We start from the raw sequence: 13,959 nt of genomic DNA on the forward strand, positions 1-13,959 counted from the left end.
TCTGTTGTGTCACTGGTCCAGTAAATAATGGGGAATCCAAAACGTTATAGCTGTCATTGGACCAGGAAGTGTGGGGAAATCTCCCCAGGGGGACACCGGTTTCACTGACAAGAGAAAAATTGATCCTACGTCCTGTTGTGTCACTGAGACAGGAAATGAAGGGTAATCCCCCAAGCTGGGACACCTGTTTTTCTGACACCAAAGAGGAGAATTCACCTACTTCCTGTTGTGTCACTGAGACAGGAAGTGAAGGGAAATCTCCCCAGCAGGAACGCCAGTTTTATGGACACCTATGAGGAGGATTCACCTAACTTCCTGTTGTGTCAATGATACAGGAAGTGATGGGGATTTCAAAATATTACAGTTGTCACTTGAACAGGAAGTAAGGGGAAATGTCCCCAGTAGGGACACCTGTTTTGTGAACACCTAAGAGGAGAATTCATCTAACTTCATGTTTTGTTACTCAGACAGGAAGTGATGGGGAATCCAAAATTTTTATTGTTGTCATTGGAACAGGAAGCGTGAGAAAATCTCCCCATGGGGACACATGTTTCACTGACACCTAAGAGGAGAATTTATCCTACTTCCTGTTGCATCACTGAGACAGGAAATGAAGGGAAATCTCCCAAGGTGGGACACCTGTTTTGCTGACATCTAAGTGGAGATTTAACCCTACTTCCTGTTGTGTCACTGAGAGAGGAAGTGATGGGGAATCCAAAATGTTATAGCTGTCATTGGAACAGGAAGTGTGGGGAAATCTTCCCATGGGGACACCTGTTTCACTGACACCTAAGAGGAGAATTTATCCTACTTCCTGTTGCATCACTGAGACAGGAAGTGAAGGGGTGAAGGGAAATCTCCCCAGTTGAGACACCTGTTTTGTGGACACCTATGAGAAGAATTTCTCTAACTTCCCGTTGTGTCACTGAGACAGGAAATGAAGGGAAATCTCCCAAGCCGGGACACCTGTTTTGCTGATATCTGAGAGGAGAATTCATCCTACTTCCTGTTATGTCACTGAAACAGGAAGTGAAGGGTGAAGGGAAATCTCCCCAGTTGAGACACCTGTTTTGTGGACACCTATGAGAAGAATTTCTCTAACTTCCCGTTGTGTCACTGAGACAGGAAATGATGAAGAATCCAAAACGTTACAGTTGTCACTGGAACAGGAAGTGGGGACACGGAGACACCTGTTTTGCTGACAATGAAGAGAAAAATGAATTCTACTTCCTGTTGTGTCACCGAGACAGGAAGTGAAGAAAAAATTGCCCTAATTGGGACACCTGTTTTGCTGACACAAAAGAAGAGAAGTCATCGAATATCCTGTTGTGTCACTGAGATAGTAAGTTATGGGGAATACAAAATGGTAGAGTTGTCACTGCAGGAAGTGAAGGAAACCCCTCATTGGGGACACCAGTTTTGCTGACAAATAAGAATTAATCTCACTTCCTGTTGTGTCACTAAGACAGGAAGTGAAGGTAAATCCCCAAATAGGACACAAATTACAGAAAAGATCTATTATTTTAAAAAAAAAAAAAGGATCACATCAGATTATAATAATACCCTCCCCCATAGACATTTATAATTGCAGACTGTATATGACCCCAATGGGGCCCCTCCCTCTCCTCCATCTTCTTCCCTCCCCCTTTTCTCTGCACCTTGTGCTCTTCTTGGATTGTCATGACGTCACCAGCCCTCCCAGCCAATAGGGATCTGAGAGGCACCCCGACAAACATCGCTACATTGTATCAGCACATGAGCTGCACGAGATGTCATCCTTGCGTTCCTCGCCTCGCTCTGACTCTTAGCCCCGCCCTCTGGCCCTGGTGCTGATTGGCTGCAGGTCACGTGAGTCCGCTGTCCGGCCACGGAAGTGACGCAGGGAGGCAGCGGAGCGGAGTGACAGGAGACCGGCGGGGGGAGATCCCGGGTGGGGGGCGGCGACTCCCGGAGTGACCCGACATGGGCGGCAGCGCATCCAGAGCCCGGGGACTGTGGCCCTTCTCCTCCTCCTCCCAAGGGCCCGAGAGCCCCGCAACCAGCGAGCAGAGCGTCACCCGAATCCGACAAGCGACGCCCTTCATCTTCACCCGCCGGGGGTGAGTGACCCGGGGAGAGGCGGGGCTAACACTGAAACGGGGGGATGTGGGAGGAGAAAGTTCATTGGTTAGTGTGACACCCCCCTCCCCCACCTGATACATTGTATCCAAACCCCTCCCCCCACCTGATACATTGTATTCCCCCCTCCCCCCACCTGATACATTGTATTCCCCCCTCCCCCCACCTGATACATTGTATCCCCCCTCCCCCCCACCCTATACATTGTATCCCCCCTCCCCCCCACCCTATACATTGTATCCACACATCCCCCCCCCACCCTATACATTGTATCCCCCCTCCCCCCCACCCTATACATTGTATCCACACATCCCCCCCCCACCCTATACATTGTATCCAAACCCCTCCCCCCACCTGATACATTGTATTCCCCCCTCCCCCCACCTGATACATTGTATCCCCCCTCCCCCCCACCCTATACATTGTATCCCCCCTCCCCCCCACCCTATACATTGTATCCACACATCCCCCCCCCACCCTATACATTGTATCCCCCCTCCCCCCCACCCTATACATTGTATCCACACATCCCCCCCCCACCCTATACATTGTATCCAAACCCCTCCCCCCACCTGATACATTGTACCCCCCCCCCCACCTGATACATTGTATCCACACATCCCCCCCCCACCCGATACATTGTATCCAAACCCCTCCCCCCCACCCGATACATTGTACCCCCCCCCCACCTGATACATTGTATCCAAACCCCTCCCCCCACCTGATACATTGTATCCCCCCTCCCCCCACCTGATACATTGTATCCACACATCCCCCCACCTGATACATTGTATCCCCCCTCCCCCCACCTGATACATTGTATCCAAACCCCCCCTCCCCCACCTGATACATTGTATCCCCCCTCCCCCACCTGATACATTGTATCCAAACCCCTCCCCCCACCTGATACATTGTATCCACCCTCCCCCCCACCTGATACATTGTATCCACCCTCCCCCCACCTGATACATTGTATCCCCCCCCCACCCTATACATTGTATCCACATCTCCCCCCCACCTGATACATTGTATCCACATCTCCCCCCCACCTGATACATTGTATCCAAACCCCTCCCCCCACCTGATACATTGTATCCCCCCTCCCCCCACCCTATACATTGTATCCACATCTCCCCCCCACCTGATACATTGTATCCAAACCCCTCCCCCCACCCGATACATTGTATCCACATCCCCCCACCTGATACATTGTATCCCCCCCACCTGATACATTGTATCCCCCCACCACCTGATACATTGTATCTACACATCCCCCCACCTGATACATTGTATCCCCCCTCCCCCACCTGATACATTGTATCCCCCCCCTCCCCCACCTGATACATTGTATCCCTACATCCCCCCCACATGATACATTGTATCCCCCTCCCCCCACCTGATACATTGTATCCAAACCCCTCCCCCCGCCTGATACATTGTATCCACACCCCCCCTCCACCTGATAAATTGTATCCCCCCCCCTCCCCACCTGATACATTGTATCCACACATCCCCCCCCCCACCCGATACATTGTATCTCTCTGTCCCCCATCTACTGGATACATTGTATCGGCTTCTAACTGAAGATTGTTCAGTAAAGGTTTCTAAATGAAAGCTAGAAGCTGATTGGTTATTCTGTCTGCTTTAGTTTTGCTCCCCATCACCCCCTTCCCATGGGTCACATATCTGATACATTGTGTCTACCCCCCTCCCCCCAATCCTCACTATCATATATCGGGTCTAAGCTCAGTTCTCCCGCCTGTCATATATCGGGTCACTTTCTCTGTACCCCCCCTCCCCCCAGCACTGCCACCTCCCCCTCCTCTGTCATACATTGGATCTCTGAATCCCCCCCAAATCCTATCCCCCTACATTGCACCCCTGTCCCTCTTCCTTCCCTATTCTCATACGTTGTGTCTCTGTCCCCCCCCCCTCTTTTTACTCATATATTGGATCTCTGTCCCCCCCCCCCTTTTTACTCATACATTTGATCTCTGTCCCCCCCTTTTTACTCATACATTGGATCTCTGTCCCCCCCCCCTTTTTACTCATACATTGGATCTCTGCCCCCCCCCTTTTTACTCATACATTGGATCTCTGCCCCCCCCTTTTTTTTGTACATTGGATCTCTGCCCCCCCCCTTTTTACTCATACATTGGATCTCTGCCCCCCCCCTTTTTACTCATACATTGGATCTCTGCCCCCCCTTTTTACTCATACATTGGATCTCTGTTCCCCCCCCTTTTTACTCATACATTGGATCTCTGTTCCCCCCCCCCTTTTTACTCATACATTTGATCCCTGTCCCCCCCCCCTTTTTACTCATACATTTGATCTCTGTTCCCCCCCCTTTTTACTCATACATTGGATCTCTGCACCCCCCTTTTTACTCATTCATTTGACCTGTGCCCCCCCCTTTTTTACTCATACATTGGGTCTCTGAATCCCCCCCCCTCCCCTTTCATCCTCACCCCCCCCTATCCTCATACATTGCACCCCTGTCCCTCTTCCTTCCCCATTCTCATACAATGTGTCTCTGCACCCCCCACCTCCATTTTCATCCCCCTACATTGGACCCCCTCTCCCCATCTTCTACATTAGGTTGGGTCACATCCCTGGCACCCCATTCCCCCCACCCCCTCTTTACATTGTGCCCTTTACTTTGTGCCCATGTCCTCCTACATTGGAGGTCTTTTTCCGGCCCCCCCCCTTTTGTACTCATACATTGGATCTCTGTCCCCCCTTTTTTTACTTGTACATTGGATCTCTGCCCCCCTTGTACTCATACATTGGATCTTGATTCCCCCCCCCCTTTTGTACTCATACATTGGGCTTCTGTCCCCCCCCCCACCCACCCGGTACTCATACACTGGTTTTCAACCCCCCTGCGTATTCCCACATTGGATCTCTGTTCCTCCCCACTTTGTACTCCTACATTGGACCTCTGCCCCCCCCCCCACTCTGTACTCATACATAGGACCTCTGCCCCCCCCCCCCCCACTCTGTACTCATACATTGGGCCTCTCCCCCCTCCCCCCCTGTACTCATACATTGGTTCGCTGCCCCTCACCCCGACCAGCACGGACTATATCCTGGAGAGTGTAATAGGAGATAGAACACCCTGGAGTGGGGGGGGGGGGGGGCAGATTCAGGGACTGTGGTGGGGACATCTCACAGCAGGTGATTCCTCTCTAAGTGGACCCATCATGATAGTAATAATGGGGGCGGACCATAGAGAGTTGTTGGAGCTCCAGATCTGTCGTCTCCTTCCTCCATTACTTGCTCAGTCATTGAACCCGACCCAGAGGATTGGGGGGGGGGGGGGGGGAGATCTAAAAAGCCTGAGCTCCTTCCAGGTCATTGACCCACCTCAGGGAAGAATGACCCCCCAGGCCACACAAGTCAGAAATTGTGGCTCCCATGTCTCAGTCCCGACCCATTCCCTTTAGATGAGTCCTCAGCTATATAGTGGAGGGTTTTGTAGTCCAGGGTGGGGGGGGGGGGTCTCAGATCTCTCATCTGATGTCCTTATCGGATATCTGAAGGGAACGGAACTCAGCCAGTGTCCCCTTCCAGCTGCCGCTCTCCTTGTTTATCATTAACTTCACAGACGGGTAAAGTCTGCGTTCCAGAAGAAGGCGACTCCTTATCTGCGATTTTATTGGAGGAACGCTCCTCGTTTTATTGGATCTTCAATGACTTCCACAGTGCAGGAGGAGCAAAGTTCCGCTGACTCCACAAATCTCTCCTCGACATTTACAGAGCAAACATCAGCTGCCAGATAAATGATTCATCAAATGTCACTGACCATGGGAGTGATCAGCTTAGAGCAGCTCCAGCAATGGCGAAACTACAAATCCCATCATCCCTCATGCCTCTGGGAGTCTTGCTTGTGGCTGTCAGACTCGCAATGTCGCCTGTAGTTCTTACAAGATGGCCAAAAATTGGCCTCCCTTTGTTTAGGTCCCCTACCCTGAGCGTACACTGGATCTCTACCCTCCTCCATCCTCATTCATTGGGTATCTGAATGCCTCCCCTCCTGCCCATTACAGAGGGGGCTGTGTCCCCCCCATGTCCTGATGGTACAGGAATAAATCTGTTCATTAACAAATTACATTTGTGCAAGCTGAACACAGTTTCACTGTATGTTTTCTAATAGATTAATTCCTGTATCATCAGCTCCACCTAGTGGCCAGAATGCAATATTAATTTCTGAAATACATAAAGGAGAAAATATACTCAATTTTAACCACTAGATGGAGCTAATGAGGCAGTTAATTTGTTAATAAATGAATTCCTGTATCATCAGCTCCACCTAGTGGCCAGAATGCAATATTAATTTCTGAAATACCTAAAGGAGAAAATATACTCAATTTTAACCACTAGATGGAGCTAATGAGGCAGTTAATTTGTTAATAAATGAATTCCTGTATCATCAGCTCCACCTAGTGGCCAGAATGCAATATTGATTTCTGAAATACCTAAAGGAGAAAATATTCTGCATTTGGGCCGCTAGATGGAGCTGATGATACAGAAAATTATCTATTAACTAATAAACTGCATTTGTATTCTGAACACAGTTTTACTGTATGGTTTGTCATTGATTCATGCATGTATCAGCTCCATCTAGTGGCCAAAATGCAATATCCAATTCCTGAAACATCTTAAAAGAAATTTAAATATAAGGTGACATTTTGTTCAGCTTGCACAAATGTAATTTAATAGATTCATTCTTGTATCATGAGCTCCATCTAGAGGCCAAAATATTGTATTGTTTTCAGAAATATCTCAATGAGAAAATATTCTGCATTTTGACCACTAGATGGAGCCGATGATACACATTAATCTATTAACAAAACTGTATCATCGGCTCCATCTAGTGGTCAAAATGCAGAATATTTTCTCATTGAGATATTTCTGAAAACTACCACATTTTGGCCACTAGAGGGAGCTGATGATACAAGAATGAATCTATTAACAAATTACATTTGTATAAGCTGAACATGTCACCTTATATTTTCCAATAGATTAATTCCTGTTTCATCAGCTCCACCTAGTGGCCAACATGCTATATTGATTTCTGAAATTCCCCAAGGAGAAAATATACTGCATTTTAACCACCAGATGGAGCTGATGATGCAGTTAATCTGTAAAAGCAGAGTTCCAAAAGTGGAACTTCCGCTTTAAATGCTCCTGACCCCCTGACATGCCACATTTAGCATGTAATTTATTTTGGGGGGGAAAGCGAGTACCTAGTTTTTTAAATTTTCTCATTGAGGTTTTTTAGAAAACTGTATTACTTTTTGGCCACTAGATGGAGCTGATGATACAGGAATTAATTTATTAAATTACATTTGTGCAAGGTGAACACAATTTCACCTTTATATTTTCCAAAAGATTAATTCCTGTAGCATCAGCTCCACCTAGAGGCCAAAATGCAGACTATATTCTCATTGAGGTATTTCAGAAATTGGATATCTCATTTTGGCCACTAGATGGGGCTGATAATACAGGTATTAAACTAAACCATACAGTGAAATTGTGCTCAGATTACACAAATGAAATTTAATTGATTAATTCATGTATCATCGGCTCCATCTAGTGGTTAAAATGTAGAATATTTTTTAAGGTATTTCAGAAACCAATCCTTTTGGCCACTAGATGGTGCTGATGATTTACGCATTACTCTAGTGGCCAAAATGCAGAATATTTTCTCATTGAAGTATTTCAGAAAACTGTACCACATTTTGGCCACTGTTAGAAAACATACAGTAAAGCTTAATTAAAATTGCAGGAACATTTCTAACATTTGTGCGACAATTGTCTTGAAACCGACCCTTTTGTGTAATTTTTCCTACTGAGGCTCCAGTCCATCTTTTATAAAATCCTGTATATCATCTTCCATGTCTTTTGTACTCATACATTGGATCTCTGCCCCCCCCCCCTTTATACTGATACATTGGATCTCTGCCCCCCCCCTTTATACTGATACATTGGATCTCTGCCCCCCCCCCATTTGTACTCATACATTGGATCTCTGCCCCCCCCCCCTTTATACTCATACATTGGATCTCTGCCCCCCCCTTTATACTCATACATTGGATCTCTGCCCCCCCCTTTATACTCATACATTGGATCTCTGCCCCCCCTTTATACTCATACATTGGATCTCTGCCCCCCCCCCATTTGTACTCATACATTGGATCTCTGCCCCCCCCTTTATACTCATACATTGGATCTCTGCCCCCCCCCTTTATACTGATACATTGGATCTCTGCCCCCCCCCCATTTGTACTCATACATTGGATCTCTGCCCCCCCCCTTTATACTCATACATTGGATCTCTGCCCCCCCCTTTATACTCATACATTGGATCTCTGCCCCCCCCTTTATACTCATACATTGGATCTCTGCCCCCCCCCCTTTATACTGATACATTGGATCTCTGCCCCCCCCCCATTTGTACTCATACATTGGATCTCTGCCCCCCCCCCCTTTATACTCATACATTGGATCTCTGCCCCCCCCCCCCCTTTATACTCATACATTGGATCTCTGCCCCCCCCTTTATACTCATACATTGGATCTCTGCCCCCCCCCCTTTATACTCATACATTGGATCTCTGCCCCCCCCTTTATACTCATACATTGGATCTCTGCCCCCCCCCCTTTATACTCATACATTGGATCTCTGCCCCCCCCCCCCATTTGTACTCATACATTGGATCTCTGCCCCCCCCTTTATACTCATACATTGGATCTCTGCCCCCCCCCTTTATACTCATACATTGGATCTCTGCCCCCCCCCTTTATACTCATACATTGGATCTCTGCCCCCCCCCCATTTGTACTCATACATTGGATCTCTGCCCCCCCCTTTATACTCATACATTGGATCTCTGCCCCCCCCTTTATACTCATACATTGGATCTCTGCTCCCCCCTTTATACTCATACATTGGATCTCTGCTCCCCCCTTTATACTCATACATTGGATCTCTGCCCCCCCCTTTTGTACTCATACATTGGATCTCTGTTTCTCCCCCCCTTTTTGTACTCATACTCTGCATCTCTGTCCCCCCCCCCCCTTTGTACTCATACATTGGATCTCTGTCCCCTGGCCCCGGTACTCATACATTGGATCTTTGGTTCACTCACCCCCCCCCCCCCTTCTCTCCCCACAGCTCCATGTTCTTCGATGAGGACGGAGATTTGGCGCATGAATTCTACGAGGAAACAATCGTGACAAAAAATGGGCGCAAGCGGGCGAAACTTAAACGCATCCAAAAGAACCTGCGACCACAGGTAACGGCCGCTGTCCTGGCAGGATGAGCGAGATTTGTAATTGTGGATACTGAAGGGTTAGCACCCCGGAAAGGTTTAACTGCTCTCTGTGTGCCCCTTGCTGAGATTTCTCTTTACTTCCTGTGTGGTCACCAGGGCAGGAGGGAGGGGGCGGGGTCCTACATGATTATCATGAAAAGATGAGTTAACTCTGACCTCCGGCCTCCCCTCCAGTCTTGCACAGTTGTGCCGGCTCCTCTCTGGACTGAAACGGCTCCCTCTGATTTCACCGCACACTGCGAGCTTCTCACAATGTGCATTAGAAGCTGCAGCAAGTCAGAGAGAGCCCCGCCCCATTTCCTGGCCCCGCCCCTTTCAATAATTTGATTTATTTATTAATTATTACCACTTGTGGACCAGAAGGTTTTCTCCCTTAATGACCAGGCCTTAGTTTGCGATTCGGCGCTGCGTTACGTTAACAGACAATTGCGCAGTCGTGCGACGCTGTACCCAAAAAAAAAATTGATGTGCTATAAACAAAAAAAGAGCGATATATGAAAATAGATATTTTTCACATTCTGCTATATAACATTTCTAAAAAAAAAAAAAAAATTGTAAAAATCAAATTTTTTTTTCATCATTTTAGGCCAATTCGTTTTCTGCTACATATTTTTGGTAAAAAAAAAATCACAATAAGCGTATTTCGATTGGTTTGCACAAAAGTTATCGCATCTACAAACTTAGGGGAAAGATTTGTCTTCCTTTTTTTTTTTTTTTTTATTTATTTTTTTTAGCAGGATTGCGACATTGCAGCGGACAGATTGGACCCCTAACTGACATTTTGACACTTTTGGGGGGACCAGTGACATTACTACAGTAATCAGTGCTAAAAATATGCACTGTCACTGTACTAATGACACTGGCATGGAAGGGGTTAATGCTGTGGGTGATCAAGGGGTTAGATGTGAGCCTAGGGGAGTGATTCTAACTGTGTGGGGCGTGGCTTGTGAAATGACCATAGAGATCTGTGATCCTATATAGAAGGATCACATGATCTCTGTGATCATTCCTGGGAGAAGAGCGGTCAGCTGTGTTTACAACATCCGACCGTCCTTCTCTCTCAGCGGGGAGCGATCGCGGGTGTCAGGCGGCAATCGGAGCCTCCTGCCACACGCACTGGCTCCCCAGTTCATGAGCGGGGGCGGGAGCGCGCCACCGGCGGCACGCGCTCGCCCCCTAGACTCCTGAGAGTGAACAACAAGTAATGTATGATCTTTCCTATCTATTTACTAATGCTAGCAGCATAGGGATTAAAATAGTTCCTGGTGATTGGGAGAGTTCAGTTCCACTTTATAATTGATTAGCAGGAGGTATAATACCTGCGCACCCCTGACGCCCTGTCCAGTGACCGTGTAGCAGAAAACTGTCGCTGTATACATTTTATTTTAAAGATGTTACAATCACATGAGGTTTATAATATAGGTTTGATATTTTGTATCCACCAATCGCATTCAGGCTACGTTCACATCTTGGCGTTGCTATTTACAGGCGTTTTTTCAGGCGTTTTACAAACGTTTTTGTGCAGGCGTTTTTAGGTTGACTAGTGACCAATGGAAAAAAATAAAAACGCCTGTAATCTGCCCAAAAAGAAGCTCATGTACTTTTTTGAGCGTTTTGCTTAAAACGTCAAAACGCTAAGATGTGAACAGGGGCCATTGAAATGAATAGGATTTGTCTTGTTGGGCGTTTTTTTGAGCTGATCCTAGAGAAGAAAAACTCCCCAAAACGCCTCCATGTGAACTTCGCCTCAGGCAAATAAAATCTAAGCCCGGGTTCATGCGACTTGAGTCCCACTGTCACATGACAAGGGAAATCGCCTTTTGCCTTCAGTGGTGTCCATCACATTCCTTTGTGACTTTGACGAGATCAGTGGTTTGGTTTTTTTTTTTTTTTTTTTATTTTTTTTTTTTATCCCTCACCTCTCCTCCTTCGTCATCCTTGCTGCCTAAAAACTCTTCTCCCAAGCACATTTCATTCACACCTGAGGGCAGCAGAAACATGCATTTTTGACGCAGAAATGTGCATCTTTCATAGGGCAGCCCATTCACTGGTACAGGTTGCCCTATGCGTGATAAATGCCCCAAAGTAGCACATTACAGGCCTCCTCAGACCACCGTCCAGAGCACTGTGCAGCATTACAGGCCTCCTCAGACCACCGTCTAGAGAACTGTGCAGCATTACAGGCCTCCTCAGACCACCATCCAGAGCACTGTGCAGCATTACAGGCCTCCTCAGACCACCATTCAGAGCACTGTGCAGCATTATAGGCCTCCTCAGACCACCGTCCAGAGCACTGTGCAGCATTACAGGACTCCTCAGACCACCATCCAGAGCACTGTGCAGCATTACAGGCCTCCTCAGACCACCGTCCAGAGCACTGTGCAGCATAACAGGCCTCCTCAGACCACCGTCCAGAGCACTGTGCAGCGTTACAGGCCTCCTCAGACCACCGTCCAGAGCACTGTGCAGCATTACAGGCCACTGTCCAGAGCACTGTGCAGCATTACAGGCCTCCTCAGACCACCGTCCAGGGCACTGTGCAGCATTACAGGCCTCCTCAGACCACCATCCAGAGCACTGTGTAGCCTTACAGGCCTCCTCAGAGCACTGTGTAGCCTTACAGGCCTCCTCAGAGCACTGTGTAGCCTTACAGGCCTCCTCAGAGCACTGTGCAGCATTACAGGCCTCCTCAGAGCACTGTGCAGCATTACAGGCCTCCTCAGAGCACTGTGCAGCATTATAGGCCTCCTCAGAGCACTGTGCAGCATTACAGGCCTCCTCAGAGCACTGTGCAGCATTACAGGCCTCCTCAGAGCACCATCCAGAGCACTGTGCAGCATTACAGGCCTCCTCAGACCACCGTCCAGAGCACTGTGTAGCCTTACAGGCCTCCTCAGACCATCGTCCAGAGCACTGTGTAGCCTTACAGGCCTCCTCAGACCACCTTCCAGAGCACTGTGCATTACAGGCCTCCTCAGACCACTGTCCAGAGCACTGTGCAGCATTAAAGGCCTCCTCAGACCACCGTCCAGAGCACAAACGAGTTTCTGTTGCGCTCATGTGTGAATGGAATGTGCTTAGGAGGAGAGTTTTTTTTTTTTTTTTTTTTTTTTTTTTAGGCAGCGAAGATGACCAGGGAGGAGAGGTAAGGGTTAAAAGAAACCCCCACTGATCTTATCAAAGTCTCATTGGAATCGCTTCTTATCTAATGCTGATGCGACTTTTGTGAGTAAAGTGCGTTGAAGTCGCACTGGAAATCGTATTGCATTAGTGTGAACCGAGCCTGACTGTGATTGGATGTAGAAGATTATAACTCCAGATCCATGGATCTGATTGGTTGTCAGAATCTCTTACTGTCCTCTCTTCCCACAGGGCACCATCAAGTTAGACCACCCGTGCATCCATGTGGACTTCCCCGTCGTACTCTGTGAGGTCTGACACTGGCTGCTGCCCTCGCCTGCCATGCTGTACCCTCCTCTACCAACATCCGCCCCCACGCCGCCGTGCTCCCGGAACAGGGAGCCAGAGGAGAGTCATGGGGGAGTGACGCACAGACCGCCCCCAGAAAAAAAACTTGCAAACTGTGTGACGCGAGGTACAATAGAGACGCCATATTGGACAGAACCGCTGCCGATGTGGATATTTATTTCCTGTATCCGGAATCGGTCACCTGACTACGTCCTGATCTTTCCCCCTCTGCTTTAATATTTCCCTTCTTAATCATGGCTGCCTAGAGAGGAGGCAAGAGCTCCGCCCATCTTGTTTCGGTCGTGGTCCCTCCACTAGGGTGTGGATGTTTGTGTCTGGACCCGCAGTGTGTTTATATTCGATTTTGGCGTCCAACTCTCGTCTTAGTCGGTATTCTCTACACAGTGTGACTAGTGACCGTGGCGGACCGCGCTGTCGATGGATGATATTGCACGTCTGTGGGATGAAGAAAAATCCTCGATACAATCAGAAGTGGATGTGATTTCTGTAGCAGAGCGTCCCATCAACGTACCTTTATTTATTTCATGTGTGTTTTAGTTTGTGTTCTATAATCCCGAGCTGTGAAAAGCCCCCTCCCTCATCTCCCAGCTTCCTTCACTCTGCACTGCCCCCCACACCCATCAGACTGTGATTCATGCTCTACCCAAACAGTAGAGGGAGCTGGAGATGTCAGGGGCTTGGAGGAACTCTCCCCAATAAAAAGAGTATGTTTGTAACAAAGACTTGGCGTGTTCTGTGCGGCAGTGGTGAGATTCTGTGTGCTGTGGTGCGGGCTATGGGTGGTGGGATGTGGGAGGCGAGCTGTGAAGGCGGGCTGTGGGTGGTAGGAGGCAGGATGTGAGCTGTGGGTTGCGGGTTGTAGATGGTGGGAAGCGAGCTGTGGGTAGTGGGCTGTGGGCAGCAAGGTGTGGGGAGGTAGGCTTTGGGTGGTGAGCTGTGGGGTGCAGGGAAGCGGGCTGTGGAAGGTGGGCTGTAGGAGATGCTCCTACAAAGGTCTCTAAAGTTGCAC

At 48.3% G+C, this 13,959-nt stretch overlaps 1 protein-coding gene across 1 annotated transcript; it reads left to right on the forward strand.

Annotated features, from left to right (window-relative positions):
* Positions 1 to 1,839: 1,839 nt before the first annotated feature.
* TUSC2 (tumor suppressor 2, mitochondrial calcium regulator) lies at positions 1,840 to 13,669 on the forward strand. Its single transcript, XM_082265830.1, has 3 exons — positions 1,840 to 2,099; positions 9,302 to 9,422; positions 12,834 to 13,669. The coding sequence occupies exons 1-3, from the start codon at positions 1,963 to 1,965 to the stop codon at positions 12,897 to 12,899; spliced, it is 324 nt and encodes a 107-aa protein (XP_082121956.1). The 5' UTR covers positions 1,840 to 1,962; the 3' UTR covers positions 12,900 to 13,669.
* Positions 13,670 to 13,959: the final 290 nt, after the last annotated feature.

The sequence above is a fragment of the Pelophylax lessonae genome (assembly GCF_965119305.1).
Source record: "Pelophylax lessonae genome assembly, chromosome: 8".
Classification (NCBI taxonomy): domain Eukaryota; kingdom Metazoa; phylum Chordata; class Amphibia; order Anura; family Ranidae; genus Pelophylax; species Pelophylax lessonae.

Excerpts from the sequence above, each read along its gene's own strand:
- TUSC2 (XM_082265830.1), top strand. The coding sequence starts at position 1,963 with ATGGGCGGCAGCGCATCCAGAGCCCGGGGACTGTGGCCCTTCTCCTCC. Across the intron at positions 2,100-9,301 it reads TTCATCTTCACCCGCCGGGG|CTCCATGTTCTTCGATGAGG; the intron begins GTGAGTGACCCG and ends CTCTCCCCACAG. Across the intron at positions 9,423-12,833 it reads AAAAGAACCTGCGACCACAG|GGCACCATCAAGTTAGACCA; the intron begins GTAACGGCCGCT and ends CTCTTCCCACAG.